This window comes from Schistocerca serialis, chromosome 3, assembly GCF_023864345.2.
Source record: "Schistocerca serialis cubense isolate TAMUIC-IGC-003099 chromosome 3, iqSchSeri2.2, whole genome shotgun sequence".
In the NCBI taxonomy this organism is placed as follows: Eukaryota; Metazoa; Arthropoda; class Insecta; order Orthoptera; family Acrididae; genus Schistocerca; species Schistocerca serialis.
The window spans coordinates 982,092,924-982,109,966 of record NC_064640.1 but is presented as its reverse complement, the minus strand read 5'-3'; the positions used below and the strand labels follow the sequence as shown (position 1 = coordinate 982,109,966).

At 36.9% G+C, this 17,043-nt stretch overlaps 1 protein-coding gene across 2 annotated transcripts in view; it reads right to left on the bottom strand.

Moving 5' to 3' along the window:
• LOC126471426 (guanine nucleotide-releasing factor 2) overlaps positions 1-17,043 on the bottom strand; it is a 396,113-nt gene that overhangs the window by 40,709 nt on the left and 338,361 nt on the right. For both annotated transcript variants that reach the window (XM_050099570.1, XM_050099569.1), the window contains exons 13-15: positions 15,402-15,576; positions 13,338-13,517; positions 7,686-7,865 (exon numbers count right to left, since the gene is read on the bottom strand). In XM_050099570.1, coding sequence (XP_049955527.1) covers positions 7,686-7,865; positions 13,338-13,517; positions 15,402-15,576 — 535 coding nt within the window. The remainder of the gene's footprint in view (positions 1-7,685; positions 7,866-13,337; positions 13,518-15,401; positions 15,577-17,043) is intronic.

Here is a 17,043-nt window from a genome sequence, read left to right as displayed (position 1 = left end):
AGAATAAAAAATTAAAAATATATTTCCGCTGCTTGATGGTATGCACATGTTGTCAATCTTTTGCATTTACCTCCAGGTCATATCTTCATCTTGCTGGGACTATAATAATTTTATTTATATCGTAAGTATTAATGCTCACCAGTACTGCTGCCACCTGGTGGCCTAGTTGTCTTCCTGAATGGTGCAGGTGTTGTATTGATTCAGTTTTGCACTGTCTTATGGACACGATATTTGACTCCATACCTATGTATGACATGTTCTCCTTAACCTTGGTGCATTTTCACACTGTACCTTTATTTATTTCCTGTTTTTTCTTGGTGGTCAGTTAACTACTATCAGGTTGGTGCAAAAGTTCGCAGCATTTTTGTTTTGCATGTTGGTATTCTGGTTGCTATGGGTTTATTTGTCAATTGTAATTTTTTATTTGTAGTTCACTATTGTTATCTGAGTTTATACATTGTCATTTGGAGATAGTGAGTGGAGCTATAGACGCTAGAAAATAGTGTGCCAAGTGAAGAAATCAGAACATTTCTAATATATTCTTCTGTTCGAGTCCAATAGGGGGGGTAACAGCAACGGAGGCAGCCAGAAACATTTCTGCTGTCTATGGGGATAATGCCACTGGACTGAGAATGACAAGAAAATTGTTTTCTCATTTTGAGGAGGATCATTTTGACATTAGTGATTCTCCACATTCAGGAAGACCTTCGAGGTTTGATGAAGATGGTTTAAATGCATTACTCCACAATGATCCACGTCAGTGTACTCCAGAACTGGCAGATGTGATGAACTGTGATCATTCCACCAATGTACAACATTTGCTTGCAATGGGGAAGGTTCAAAATTCGGGTTTATGGGTACAGCTTGCTCTAAGCCAAAATTACAAAAATCAGTGGATGGGCATGCATGCACCTCTGGTTGCACATCATCAACTGGCTCATGAAAATCAAAGACCATCAACTTCCTGTAGCATTACTGGTGATGAGAAATGGTGTCTTCCAGCTCCCATAAGGAAAAGAAAGGAATGGATGAGCCCAAACAATGCAACAAAAGAAAACGTTATGCATCTGGTGAAATGGTGACGGTGTGATGTTCTACGAGTTGCTTCCCGAATGTAACCATCACTGCTGACATTTATTGTCAAAAACTGAGATGTCTTGCAGACACAATACAAGAACAACAACTAGGTAGATTGCGTGAAGTGATGCTACTCTGTGATAATGTCGACCAGTATTCTGCTGGACTGACAAAAAACACTATACAGGATTTGGGATGGGAATTCATTCCACACCCACTGTACTCACCTGAACTTGTGCTTTCAGATGATCACCTCTTCCAATATCTATCCAACAACTTTCAAGGCACTTCCTTTCTGGATGAAAATGTGCTTCGAACGTGGCTTCGCCTCAAAATCAGTGTTCCAGAATCGAAAAGTTACCTGTTGGTAGACTGTTGTAAATTGTGAAGGAGAATATAAGACTAATGACTAAAGTCTCTGTAGTATGTATCTATTGTGTTTCTTAAACCTATGGAAAAACACTACGAACTTATGCACCAACCCAGTACTATGCACTATGTATTATCTGTAGCCCTGTACCAATTTTTTACTATTAATCTGATGATGATGTTCATCACATAGTTGTAAGCAACAAATTGTTGCTAAGAATTTATAGCAATATTATGAAATTTACATCAAAGCAGCAAGAGAAATCTTAAACATGATTTCCTACTAAAGTACAACCACTCATCTCGTCAGACAAAGCATATTTACTCTGCAAATTGTGTCAAACATATTATGGATGTGATTGTCTGAAACCACTCATGGCAATAGAATAATGTAGTTGTGTCAAAATTATTCCTCCAATTATCACTCAGAACCTGCAGAATGTCAACAATAAAAAAGATCATAACAATTTACATTCAGTTGTGCAGCAGCAGCATTGACAGTGAGCTTATGTTCTTAGAATGTCACAATACTCTATGAATTCTAGTGACAAGGCTGATGATACTGTATATAATGAAACCAGTGAAGATGCTATAGATTTTGGAAGTAACAATGGCAGTTCTGAGGAAAGCTTCAGGGACAGCAGTAAAGAACCTAACGAAGATTATGGATTTGCAAGCTGTCATGTATGGAATGAAATTCATGTAAGTAATTTTTCTCCTGCACCACCAGTTTTCCCTTTTACTTCAACCTTAGGATTAAAAGAAATTTAGATACAAATGCTGCACCACTTGAGTATTTTGAAATATTTCTGACAATATGCTGATTTGTATTATAGTAACTGAAACTACTACGTAGACATACCAGGAAATCCCCAAATTCTCCAAAAATATGAATTGTAGCTCAAAGAAGTGGATGGATGTCAGTAAAGATGAAATGAAGGTTCTCATAGATATTTTGTTACTACCAAGTATACTCAATTTACCTAAAAAGAATGGTACTGATCCAAAAATGAAACAAATTGTGTTCCAATTATTTTGAAAGTCATGCCACAAAAAAGATACAGATTAATTAGTAAATACTGGCACTTTTTGGGTAATTCCACTTGCAACCAAAATATCCATCCACATCCAAAGTTATGTAAGTTTATTATTATTCACAGGAAGACTTGGCTGGAAACAGTATACGATCTTGCTTTGTTATAAAATTGTTTGTCCTGTGGGAATCACATCTTTATTAAATACAGAACTTTTTACTTTACGTAGGCAAAAGTACGCCATACTTGGATAAGTGTGAGGAATGCCCCGTGTCTAGCAAAACTGTTTTACATCTAATGGATTCTCTATTAGACAAAGGCCAATGTGTAACAACTGACAATTTTTACACATCACCTGAACTTACCAATTATTTGCAACAATGAAGAACACATACCTACAGAGCTCTTTGAGTGAATAGAAAGATTGACCAACCATTTTTACAGCCATAGACCTTAAATAGGGGAAATCAGAGGTTTCCCATCATCCTAAAATGGCAAGACAAAAAACAATCTCGAGCACTAAACATAACCCATCATTGCGTATAATACAAACAAAAAGGAGTGACGAAATAAGGACACCTTAACTGATAACGATACAATTGGTGGTATTGACAGAGCTGATCAGGAACTTTCTTATTAGGAGAACACACAGAAACAGCAGAAGGAGGGAGGAAAAAAAGAAGCACTGCAAAGAAATTATCTGAATGGGATGGAAATCAGTAGATGTGATGTACATGTACAAACAAATAATTACAGTTTCAGAAAAATTGGATATTTATTCCAGAGAAAAAGCTTCACAAATTGAGCAAGTCAATAACAGATTGGTCCACTTCTGGCCCTTATGCAAGCAACTATTTGTCTTGGTACTGATAAAGTTGTTGGATATCCTGCCAAGTTCTGTCCAGTTGGCACGTTAGATCATCACAATCCCATGCTGGTTGGAGTGCCCTGCCCATAATGCTCTCAACATTCTCAACTGGGGAGAGATCCGGCGACTTTGCTGGCCAAGTACAGAAACAGACAACAGAAACACTCGGCATCTTTTTGATCAGTCTCCATTCAGTACAATTATTATATTAAAAATAAATTCAAAAATTAAGAAAACTTTTTTGAATTTAGATGGAAGTAATTTTCGATAAATACGTAAATGCAGACAAGGAGATCCATGTATAACAAGACTCGAAGAAAGGCACTTCATATCCCACATACTTCAGAATCCAGTAAAAAACGATCCGTGTAGGTGTGCTGCATGCTGTTTCCAAAAAGAGATGCTAATGGGAAAAAAATATGGTAAAAAAACCAAGAACCTGGTGCAGAGAAGGCGATGTGGGCTTATGTAGGGAACCTTACTTCAAGCTTTACCACACTCGGAAAAGTTTTCAATAAGTTTCTTCTGTGTTTATAACATTGAACATGATTTTCACGTTTCCCGCATTATGTAAGATAAATATCAATTAAAACTCATTTCTCTTGTTACATTCCTTTAATACTATCCTTATGACTATTCTAATTATTGAATAAAAATGCACTGTGATTTTATAATGCAAAATCAGAAAATCGCCCATGGTTAAAAGTATTTAACAAAATCCCTAATCAGAGCTTTGACCACCTTTCATTGTGTCCTGAAATGAGCAACATCCTTTCTACCTCTTACAAAGTGGTATTCCACTGCCCATGCAATCTACAAAATATCCTGATCAATCCTTATGCCCAACATATTCCGAATCCCTCACCATATGGGTCATATCACTGTGGAAGACACAGATGCAGTACCAGGCCTATGCACCAACCCAGCAGCACATACTTTTCCAGTCCCATCACAGGTGTATTTTACCATATCGGGACACATAACAGCCTGCAAAAGCAGTTCAGCCACATACCAGTTCTGATGTAGCTTATGCAAAGCCTTTTACGTGGGTGTGATTACCAACCAGCGGACCACCTGAACGAATGGTCAACTGAGACTAACAGAAAAGTTGACCACCCAGTGGTAAACATGCTCCAAAATACAACATGCAGAATGGCTTTAACTGCTGCTTCACAGCCCATGCCATCTGGATCATCACCTTCAATACCGTCTTTTCTGAATCATGTTGAACTTAACTGGCCGGAGATAGTAGTCATGTGTGTGCCAGGTGTGCTAACATGTGTGAATGTTTGTGTGTGTTTCTTTCTTTGTTTCTTTTTTTTTTCAGAAATGATGAAAGCTTTGGCTGAAAACTCAATGTGTAATGTCTTTTCACTTTGCCTGTCTGCAACTAAACATGCCATATTTATGGTGAGTAGCACTTGATTGTTTTCATAATGTTGTTGATATTTCAGTCTGAACATTGTTTGATTACATTGATATTACCTTTTCTTCTTTGGGGACCACAGTAAAATATGTCTTTTAATGACATGATTATTACAAATATTAGCCAGCTACATTGCTCTGTAAATTGGTTTTATTTTATATTTTATAAATCATTCACGATGAGCCCATCTGGCGTATTGCCATCATCAGGTGCTCTGTAAATAAGTAAGCAAGCAATGGTCTTAATACAATGGTCTGTAGCTATGATCAGAAAATGTATTATACATCATTAGGTGTTTTTACCTTACATGTTGCTGTCATGTCCCGTCTTTTTTAGAAATACTACTTTTTCCTTACATGTACACCGGAGATGTGTATCTGATTTTGGTTGGTTTCCATGTATGCTGTTTTTCTGACAGTTTGGGTGACAGTGGATTAGCAATATTACCTGCTTGCATAGTTACCATTATAAATAACTGATGAGTGGAAACTCAGTTTTTTCTATTATTTTTATAGGTTTGGTTCCAATTATGTTTTTATCTGGAATTTATTCTTGTATTATTAGAGATTTTCATTTTATATTTTTATTTTTTCATAATAATTTTGTTATTGTCTATAATTTATGCTGGTGTTATGTCTTTGTATTATACTTTTGTACTGTTATTGCTGTTATTATGGATATGCGATATTTAACATCTCCAATTTATTACTTTACTCGTTACCTCGATGTATACCGTGAATAAAGTTTTCTATGTATTTTTTGTGCTTTAGGTCAGTTTGTTCATTCAGTTAATTCATAGGGTTGCTGTATTCATGTGAATATATCTCTGTTTCCTCAAGGATGTTCATCAATGTCCCATTCTGCGTAATATGGAGGATTTCTAATGCTTTGTTTATAGATTGTACGTCATGTTTTTCTATTTGTAGATGTTGAAAAAAAGTGCATGGGTTCTTTTCATTTCCTCTGGTATGCTCTTTACCTCTAATTTTGAATGTTCTAATGGTATGACCTATGTAGAATTTGTGGCACGTGTTACACGAAATTTTGTAAATTCCGGGTTTGTTGTGTATGGGAATTTTCAATCTGCCTTTGTGGATTTTGTGCTTGAGGCTTTATGTGTTTTGATATGCAAAGGCAATATAGGTTTCATTGAGTAATTTGTTAATTTTGTTCGAGATGTTTCCTAGATAAGTTGTGGTTATGAATTTTTTCTCTTCTTTTTCGTCTGGTTGTGTTTTATTGTAGTATAATTGTGTTACAATTTTGGGGTCAACGTTGTTTTGCTGGATAACGTATTCTAAGATTTTTATTTCCTTCTGAATTGATTCATCTCCTAGTTGTAAATTTATTAATCTGTTAAGCAATGTATGGAAGAATGCGAGTTTGTGGGCTTTTATTATCAATGATTTTGGATGACATGAGTGTACATAAGCAATAAACGCATTCCAGATGAAAATGAAATTATGACAAGCACAAGTAAACGCAAACTTTTTTTTTTTTTTTCTTCAATACATTAGCCAAAGTTAATCCTAAAGAGCGAATAAAATATGTAAGCATACTTTTTGATTTGGTGGAAGAATTTGAAAACTGATTTCCCCTTTCACAAAAAAATACAGATAAGTAGCCAAAATATTTTCAGATGAAATGTGTAGAGTTGCAGTCTGACATCCAACTAAAAGAAAAATTTGATCTTTTATCTTCGTTGGACTTATTCAAATCATACCTACCACGGGACAAATATCCCTTGCTGCACAGTCATACATCACGTAAATCATCTTTGTTTGGAAGCACACATGTTTGTAAACATTTATTTTCAAGAGTAAAGCACACAGAGACTATTGTGCACAATTTCTGACTTTGGAAATTCACCACTTTGTGCTCCTGCCAGAAACTCTAAATACCACGGCAATAAACAAATGAGAGCTAGGATATATCACCGCAATGCCTCCCTCGATACGGTTTGTATATGAAACCATTTAGCATCAACAATGGCTGCTTGAGGACTTTGTTGAACAAGCAAGTGGATCAGTGGATGTTCCAAGTAATCCTGCCATGTTCCTTACCATACCTAAAAAGGCTACATTTTGTTGCCTGGAACATGTGTCCATTGCAATCTGAAGCACTTTTTATTTCAGGACAATATAAGTCAACGAAACGGTATCTGTGTACCTGCATAATCCACAGCAGACTGCACCAGTTGCCCCAGATACGATTACACCTGCCACAGCACTTGAGTGGTGAGCTGACACTGCGGACATAGTTGTATGTACCATTAGGGTCAGCGAACAAGTTGACAATTATTCTTTAATATGGTCACATTCTGTGGTTCAGTGCCTATCAATTACTCTTACAATCTTATGTTATCTAATGACTGCACATATGCAACATTGTCATACCAGAATGAATTGCACAGGTTCAAACATCACGGTACGACAAATGACGCATACTACCCTCTATATCAGACAGAGAGAGAGAGAGAGAGGGAGGGAGGGAGAGAGAGAGAGAGAGAGAGAGAGAGAGAGAGAGAGAGAGAGAGAGAGAGAGAGAGGGAGGGAGGGAGGGAGGGAGAGAGGGAGGGAGGGAGAGAGAGGGAGGGAGGGAGGGAGGGAGGGAGGGAGGGAGGGAGGGAGGTGGGGGTGAATTTATTTAATATGGATACAGTACGATTCAAGTCATAGTACTCCCATGGACAAGGTCAACATATTGCTTTGGATCTGCAGCTCCTACGTTTATGTTTACTTCTGTACATGTGTAACACTCTTGCGCTTTCTTTTAGTCATGTTTATTAAATTCATTTTGCTGCTGCTCATTGTAGATGTCAAGCCCCTTGCACAAGAATGAGGACTTTCAGGCACCGTTCCCTCTCACCCTGGAGTGATGGAATGCTACAATGTGAATTAATTATACTTACCAATAAGACATTTTATTGAAGTGTTCTGTGAATTTAGTCAAGTTAGGGCTGCGTTCTTCATTTTGTTCTTGTGCCCATATTAGGACTTCAGGTATTTCAATTTTCATAAATAAATTAGAATCTAACAGTGTCATCTGTTCAGCAATTTGTTCAGATTTAAAATCCAGCAGAGTGGCTTGTCTGGAATGGAAAACAAGCACATATTCAAAAACAGAAAAGTACCGTGACAAATGAATATTGAAACTGCCCTTACTTATTTAATATTAACCAGTCTAAGTAATATGTGGGGTAATGTGTGCAGAAATATGAAAGAAGTCAACTGAATCTTGAGTAACAATGTTCAATTTTTTATTTGTGTGCCTACCGACAGCTCAACCAACATAATAAACAAGAACAAAATACATTTGAATGAAGAAGCAAGACAGAGAAATATGAACTTCAAGTTTTCCAAGTATATACAGCGTTCTGAATTCACAGGAATGCAGATGGGTAAATTAATCTAAAATCAGTGACATTTCAAGTTACTCAAATAAGAGAGAAGATGGTTATACACTGCTTGATGTTGAAGCCTTCAGTCATATGTAATACAAAATTAAAGACAAACTGCAGCAAGAGTTTGTGTCTACAACATTCAAAGAAGCTCTTTCAAGCAGAACAATCCAGATGAAATGCCTGGTGAAATTAGTTCTGAAATCTTTATATTGTAATAATGGATTCAAATGATTACCAATGTCAATGCAGCTTGACACTGTGAGGTGTAAATACAGAGGAAAATTTAAGAAAATGTAACTAAAGTGGTATAAAATTGAATGGCTTGCTCCAAATTACATTCATTTATCATCTCCAGCAATAGGATGGTTCTGTTTAGCTCCAGGAACTATTTGAAAATGATAATTCCACATGCACAAAGTCAGTCTATAATTATGTCAGTGAAGGTGATGAGAGTGACGTCTAGTACCTCACAGTTGCCATACGTAGTTTCATAAATAGCTTCATCCCAATTTGACAAATGGTGACAGCTGCAGAACATGAAGTGGTATGGGGATGAATAAGACAGGTGTTGCATCTGCGAAAAGTTGTGGTGTAGTCTCTCTCTCTCTATGAATTGTCACACTGACTACAATATCTACACGTAACATTAGAAAGTGGAACATGCATATGAAATCAGTTTTTTGGATGGCGTATGGAAGACTTTGATCCTATTTGAAATTTTTTGGTGAGGTGAACTCTATCTAGCTGAATTGGTGACCACATAAAATTTGAACTGTTTTTCAGTAGCACTCAGGTATTCTGGAATCTTGTGAAGTCAGTCTGGAGCAAAACAATGAATTCAGAGGCACGAAAGCTTTACCCAGTTGCTTTCGTCACTTTAGAATGTTATAAGGATGCTCAGAGACTCTAAATAGGAATAAATAGAAGAAAAATAGCGAAAGAACGTTGTTTGAAAGTAGAGAAGCAATACTTAAGTGCCATTCCATGCCAAGTGGTCTAGAGGTTCCTGCATGACCACCATGGATTATGATAAAATTTTATGTGAACATTCACTTATGTTCCCAATAAACACTGGTAAAGTTTAACGATTACCAATTCTATACTTACAGAGCTATAGTAATTTCTTTGACTACATAGTGCAGCTTTCAACAAAGCATCTGAGTTTTCGGCAACATTGAGACATCACATCTCTGCAATATCTTCTTGAATGAAACAAAACTAGACCATCTAGTACAACTTTTCACATCTTCTTAAGTGAAATAATTTTTAAAAAGATCTTATGAGCTATTTTCATACAGGTCATTTGAAGCAAAATCGGCTGAAAAAAATAGACACTTGAAAACAATGTTATGTTTAGTTTTCTGTACCTCTGGAAGTAATTGTGTGATGAACATGAAACTTTGCATGTAGTAACTTACCAATACAAGGTCCTCAAATATACAATTTTATTCTGCTACTGCTTTCCAACACCTTACAAATTGAAGGCAAAGCTGACAAATTTTGTAAAACGGCCCAAAACAGATTAAACTAAACTAACTAAACTCTGTCCGGACAGGCCTTGGAAGGCCCGACAGGACTGACCGGCCGCCATGTCATCCTCAGTCCACAGGCGTCACTGGATGCGGATATGGAGGGGCATGTGGTCAGCACACCACTCTCCTGGCCGTATGTCAGTTTACGAGACTGGAGCCACTACTTCTCAATCAAGTAGCTCCTCAGTTTGTCTCACAGGGCAGAGTGCACCCCACTTGCCAACAGCACTCGGAAGACTGGATGGTCACCCATCCAAGTGCTAGCCCAGCCCGACAGTGCTTAACTTTGGTGATCTAACAGGAACCGGTGTTACCACTGCAGCAAGGCATTTGGCCCCCAAACTTTAAAAAAAGTTTGCTGCTAACTCTTTTAAACCATTTTCATTTGAAAGATCATGTTTTAAAGTGTCTTCAAAACTAAATTTGATTTTGCAAAGTAAGCATATAAGGCCCTAAAACACAACAAAATGGAGGTGCATTGAAAATACACGCTTAACATGCTGGTACTCAAATTAGACACCTTTTACTATGTTCTATAATTGTTTAGTATTTTCTGAGGAAAGTAATATCAAAGGTCCTGATGCATTAAGAAGTGACACTGATTATGAACAACACAAAAAATTTCAAAAAAGAGGGTGCCTTTTGCTATGACTTATCATGGCATATTTCAGCTTGTTTTTCTGCTGTAATAACTATAGAATTAAACTGGTTATAAAATTCAACATTTAACTGTGCATTACCAAGGTACTGATGATCATGGTAGTAGAACTGTTGGACAACAGCTACAATACACATTGTGAAATTTTGGTGACTCTTTTATTTGGAAAGGGTTCATTGTTCATTTATTAGAGAATTTTTAGTATGTCTTTTTACTGTACAATACTATTGACATGCTAGTTTAATTCCAGTTTAAAGTATAGTATATTTTGTTTTCTCATAGCTTGCAGTGTATGTGGAACATTACTGAACTGATGAAAAATTTGTATAAAAGTGTTTTTATGGTCCCTGGTGGCTTAACCACTGCTGGTTTTTAAGTGAGAAACCCATCATCCCCATCGCCATAGGGACCACCACACTGGTAGCTGTACAACAGCAGCTACAGGTGGTTTTCTTTATCCCAGGTTTCCAAGGACCTGTTAATGGTTTCTCCACATAAGACCTCAGGCTTCATGATAGATTTCTCTGTAAGCACCCAAAGTTGGAAGAGGTCTCTTTTATGATTCTAAGCTGATGTTTACACTTCAAGATACTTGAATTTTTTACGTGTTTCATTAATTTGCTAGCCAGATGGTGGTACAATAATGCAATGATACACTGTTCTGGAGGCCAGCACTTGTCACTCCTTGCTGGCCAATAAAATTAATTTTTCCATAAAAGCATGTAGCATACTGTCCTGATTGGAGGTCTGATGTTAATATATCTCCTTCACTACTGTCTCTAATTTTGGCCGGAAAAGACGATGCATCATTTGAAACTCGGACGACCTGAATTATTGTTTCACAAAATGGCAAAAAATAATGAATGTGGGATACATGACAAAACTGTATTTTTACATATTCAATCAGCTCTTTCATAAATCATGCACAATCATTGCATCATGTTGCAGACAACGCACAAATTGTTAGCTTCACATGTCTCAGTAAATTCATGTTACTGGCCATGAAGGAGTGATAAGTGCTGGCTTCCAGAACAACGCATCATTGCATTTAAACCAGCACAATCTGGCTGGCAGTATAGTTTTCCTCACAACATTCTACAGCAAATTAATGAAACCTGTAAAAAATTCACGTAGCTTAAAGTAAACACAAGCTTAGGATCATAAAAGAGACCAAACTTTGCCTCTGACAGATAAATGCATCATCAGGCTTGAGATCTTGTATAAAGAAACCCTTATCAGGCCCTTGGCAATCTGGGGTAAAGAAACCACCCTATGGATGCCGCTGCACAGCTTCCAGTGTGGTCCCTATGGGGATGCTGCTTTTTTCCCGTTTAAAAGAAAGTAGCAGTGGTTAAGCCACCAACGGCCATAGAAACACATTAAAAAATTTTCATCAACTCACTTATGTTCTGCATAAACTGCAAACTATGTGAACACAAAATATGCTATACTTTACACTGGAATTAAACTAGCACATTTCACAATAAAAAGACATACTAAAAATTCTCTAATACATGAATCCTTTCCAAAAAATGTTAGGCAGACTGCTTGAACTTCACCAATACTTACACAATGTGACAATGTAAAACTTGAATGCAGTTTATATACAATGTGTATTGTAGCTTTTGTCCAACAATTTTACTACCATAATCTCCAGTGCCTTGGTAACACACAGTTAAATTTCAAGTTTATAACCTGTTCGATTCTGCAGTTATTTCAGTGGAAAACCAGCCTGAAATATGTCATAACAACTCATGGCAAAAAATTTCCCTTTTTTGAAATTTTTCGTGTTCTTCAGACTCAATCTCAGTTCCTAGTCATCATGACTTTTGACATTACCTTTCTTAGAGAGTACTAAACAATCGTAGAACATTGTAAAAGATAAGGATAAAAGCTGAAGAACTGAATAAAAATTTGTGCCACAAGGCCAGGACTCGAACCTGGGTCTCCTGCTTGCTAGGTTTATTCAAGTGATGGCATTGGCACAAATTTTAATTCATTTCTTCAGCTTCTGTCCTCATTGAAGATAAAGCTGAGACTCAATATGTCTCAAGTAAAATGTAATTCCATCAGATGAATAGTAAAAGATGTCAGATTTAATTTGAGTGCCAGTAGAATAATGACTGGAAAGCAGTAGAAGACTGAAATTTCTGATTCTAAAACCTTGTATTGATAAATTATTACTTGCAAGTTTCAGGTTTATGCTGCTATTACTTCCTAACATATAAAAAGCTAAACTTCACACTTTTTCTAGTGTCCATTTTTCGGCTGACTTTGCTTCAAATCATACATATGAAAACTGCTTACAAAACACTTTTTTTGTTATTCCACTGAAGACAGCCCAAAACTTTGTACAAGGTCACCTAGTTTTGTTTCTTTATACAAAATATTGCTAGAGATAATATGCCTCAAATTTGTCGAAAACTCATGGTTGCACTGTTAAAAGCTGCACTACGGGGTCAAACAAATTTCTGTTTCTTTGCTGAAAGTATTATAAAGGCAAAACTAAAACTATACCAATGTTTACTGGGAACACGCATCAATGTTCACAAAAAATTTCAGCAAAATCCAGGATGGTCACATGGGAACTTTTTCTGAAATTAGACTACTTGGTAAGGTATGTCTCATAATGCATATGGTGAAACATGCACCCAGCATCAAATAAAAAAAATGCCACATATAATAGCGCCTGAAACAAATTATTTCATATTACTCTGAAAACTGTAGACATTTGTTACTAATGGTTCCCAGTAGTTATGATTATAAAAGATGAATTTCAAACCATTTCTGGATGATAGTATAGCATTTTACTCTACCTAAATATTACACACATTTAAAAGTGAAGCGAATGTGAATATTAGTGTTGTACTGATGTAATAACAGTAACTTAACAGCTGATTAAAATCTAACATCTCTGTGAAAAATGTAACAAAACTGACACAGGTCATATGCCACACATTATTATATTACCTTGTATACACATTGAGTGAAGACAGTAAGGTACTAGCACTGCTTTGCAGTTTCTTGGCATTGTATTTTTCTAGGATCTTAACGCGAAGAGCTTTCGCCATTGTGAGATCCCCACTACAAAGTAGCTGATAAACAAAATCCATAAGAGTTTTCAGCACCACATCATCAAGGTCTGAAATTCTGAGAAGGAAACATATATTACATTGATCTCATACTCAGAATTATGTGTTATTAAAGTATATAAAAAAGTTCAGATATATTAAAAAAGAAATTACAATTTCACAATAGTTCATCTAAATTTTCATCAGTGATGCACATTTACAAACTAATCTGCAACAATGGACAACAAAAAATGTTTCATACAGAAAAGTTTCTCCAATCTTTCATCCCCCTCGTTCATCGCTGTGGGATGTCAGTGTTGATTTCATGTTTGCTTCTGAAACTACCTAATTTAATGAAAGTATCAGTTACAAAATATCAGCAGATTGTGGTCTCATGGTTAGCACTGCTGACTCTCGTTCACGGGGTCCCAGGTTTGATTCCCAGCTGGGTCGGGGATTTTCTCCACTCGGGACTGGGTGTGTGTGTATTGTCCTCATCACCATTTCATCACCACCAATGCGCAAGTCAACAAAGTGGCATCAAATAAAGAGGCTTGCACTGGGCGACCAAGCCCCTCAAAATGGGATTTCTGGCCAAAAATACCACACACACATTTCATTTCATGTCATTTATGAAACCACAAGTGAAAAAAAGCACCATACAGAATGGCATCACATACTGTGGTAATGTAGTCATTTCTTCTGCCCTGATCATAACAGTTTACTTATAATGGAAAGTATCTCTGGGAAGCATTTGGGAACTATTTTGATCCATGACGACTCAATAACCTCCCATAGCTCAAGGAGACTGTCAGAAGCAGGGTACAAAACATGCACATCCCCTCTGACATAATCTCAGGTCTCCTGGACTTCAGTCACATGGCTGTGCAGCCAGGATTGCACTCTCACTATCTATAAAATATTTGCCGTATCATCTTGACAGTATATGGAAACAGTGAGCTCTGTTGAAAAGACAGATCTGAAATGGAGAAGTGAGTGAAACAAGATACTCAGCTTTGATACCAGATATGATGGGTTGTTTTTTTGGTTTTGTGGGGCGCACAACTGCGGGGTCATCAGCACCTGTACAAAGTCTCAATTCGTACACAGTCCAATTTCTACGCAATCCAATCTAGACAATGTCACAAATTATGATGATTAAATGATGAGGACAACACAAACATCCAGTCCACAGGCAGAGAAAACCCCCAACCTGGCCGGAAATCGAACCCGGGACCCCATGATCGAGAGGCAGCAACACTAGTCACTAGACCACAAGCTGTGGACGTGACGGGTTGTGAAAGGTCTGAGGCTTTCATCACTTCAGAAGTGGAATTTCTCATGCACTCATCCCACTAATATAACTGTGTTTAAATGTGGTGAGAAGTCTGACCTCATTCATTTTTTGAATCATTTATACTCAGATGGTTAGTATAATTCTGAGGGCCATCGTGGTCACATATTATGACAAATAACACCATTTGTAAAGAATGATCTCGCAGGCATCTCTAAGCCGACACAAATCCTGCCATGATTGAACTTAAAAAGTAGCACTGTAACGAAGTTACACTGAATATGCTAGCTACAACACTAAGCTATACAAATAAAAGCTAATATATTTCACAACTCTGTAGTTTCTAAGGTGAGTGCAAGCACACACTGACCCGTTACAGGTGCTGCACTCTCTACACTGGAATGGCACAGGTCCTTGAACAGCTGTTTGAGTTACTGCACTGTTTTATAGATAAATTATTTTCTTTATTTTCCTTCTCCCCCCCCCCCCCACCACCCCATTTCTACATTCTATTTTTGTCATTCATTATTTTGTTTTTACTTATGAATATTCAATGACACATAATAAAATTTTTACACAAATTTGTATTTGCATTCAACAGATTCAACACTTATTTTTTGCAGTAAGACAAACTAAGTAAATAAATGTGCTATAATATCAGAAACTTACGTCAAGTCACTGACAACTCTGACTAGAAGTGAGAAAGCTTCACGAGCTGCTCGCTGTTTGGTCAAGTCTGAGGAACAACTAAACCGCTGGTGCCTATGACACAACTTGCAAACCAGCTCCAGTGGTGAAAGGAACGTTCGATATGTGGTCAAGAATGCTTCTTGGTACAAGAAATCTGTGAAATTAAAAACAGAGTAGATTTATAGTATCAGCCATATCTATCTCAAAAAGAAAATTGTTAATTACAATGTGACTGAGTGATTATTATATACTAATAATTCCACTATATGTATGCAGTTTAGTCCTGTGCTTCGGCCAAAAGATTATGATTCAAAGAAACCATTAATAGTGGAATTCTCAACTTTCAAGTGATGTTTAAATATACTTTTGGTAACTACTGGTATAAGGGGTATGTTTCAGATGTTGCTGCAGTAGCTAAATTTTTTAACAACATGAAGAACACATTGTTTATTAATCCTGTTATCTCACTATTGCTATTTTTTTCTCAGCCTCACAAAAATATCATTTTCTTTACATCTGTAACGCCATTAAATAAGAGCATGCAACCTTAAATATGGAAAACAAGTCTTCAGAACAACTTGATATATTTTATGCAGTTATAATGGCACAAAATGGAATGCCCAAAGACTTAATAATATTAAATGTCTTTCACTAGTTAACTAAATACAAACAGTGCAACAGCAAGCTACTGAGTAAGTGGGTAATGTGGTGGTAAAATAGAGGGCAGAGGACCACTTAAAATTTACTACTGTCATCTATTGAAAATATACAACACATTCAGTTAAAATGTGACATACTGAAATAACATCTCCACAGGCTCCACAAACTGGTGGGCCCTCTCATCAGAGTAAAAAGCCATAGGTCAGAGGAGAGAAACCTACATAAAACAGGTCAATGTCATTTCACCCAATCACCAAGACAGAATGGAGGATCATCATGACGGGAAAGTTGATTTCACACACAGCAACTTACTTTTTGTCACAGCCACTCTTCCTCCCAACAATTTACGACCTCTGGTTTTCTGCAAGGAAATGGTCCACAGGGAGACAAGTACATTTTTGTTTTCTAATGAGTCCCTGACAAGCTTGCTAAGTTGCATTGTCATCTTCCTCATTTCCCAGGATTCTGACATGACTTCGTACCCCGTAGAATGCTGTTTACATTCCTTGGTCAGCTAGATCGATAAAGTTGTACTACATAATCTGCAACATTTTCTCTACTTGGTTCACCAGTGAAACCATGTGGAAGGCACTGAGGAAATTGGAATAGATGATAAACTTCTCTGTCACACTTCATCTGTTCCATTGCCTTCAGAATAGCATACAGTTGTAGAGTGTAGACTGTACATTCATTCGAAAGAAAAATTCTGAAGACACGGTGAGGGAAAATGAATGAACAGCCAAAAGGGCCCTTCCTGCTTAGACCCAACAGTATACACTGGAATAAAATGGTGGTAGCTCTGAACACAATACTAGATATGATATCTTTTTTAAAATTATTCAAGTCTAAAATAACTCTGGGCTTCTTAAAGGACCATGGTGGTAATTTACTACAACCTTGGTGCCAAGCATCAATATCTGCCCCATTAATTTGTAAAAGGTAGCTCTATGCAAGAATCCCA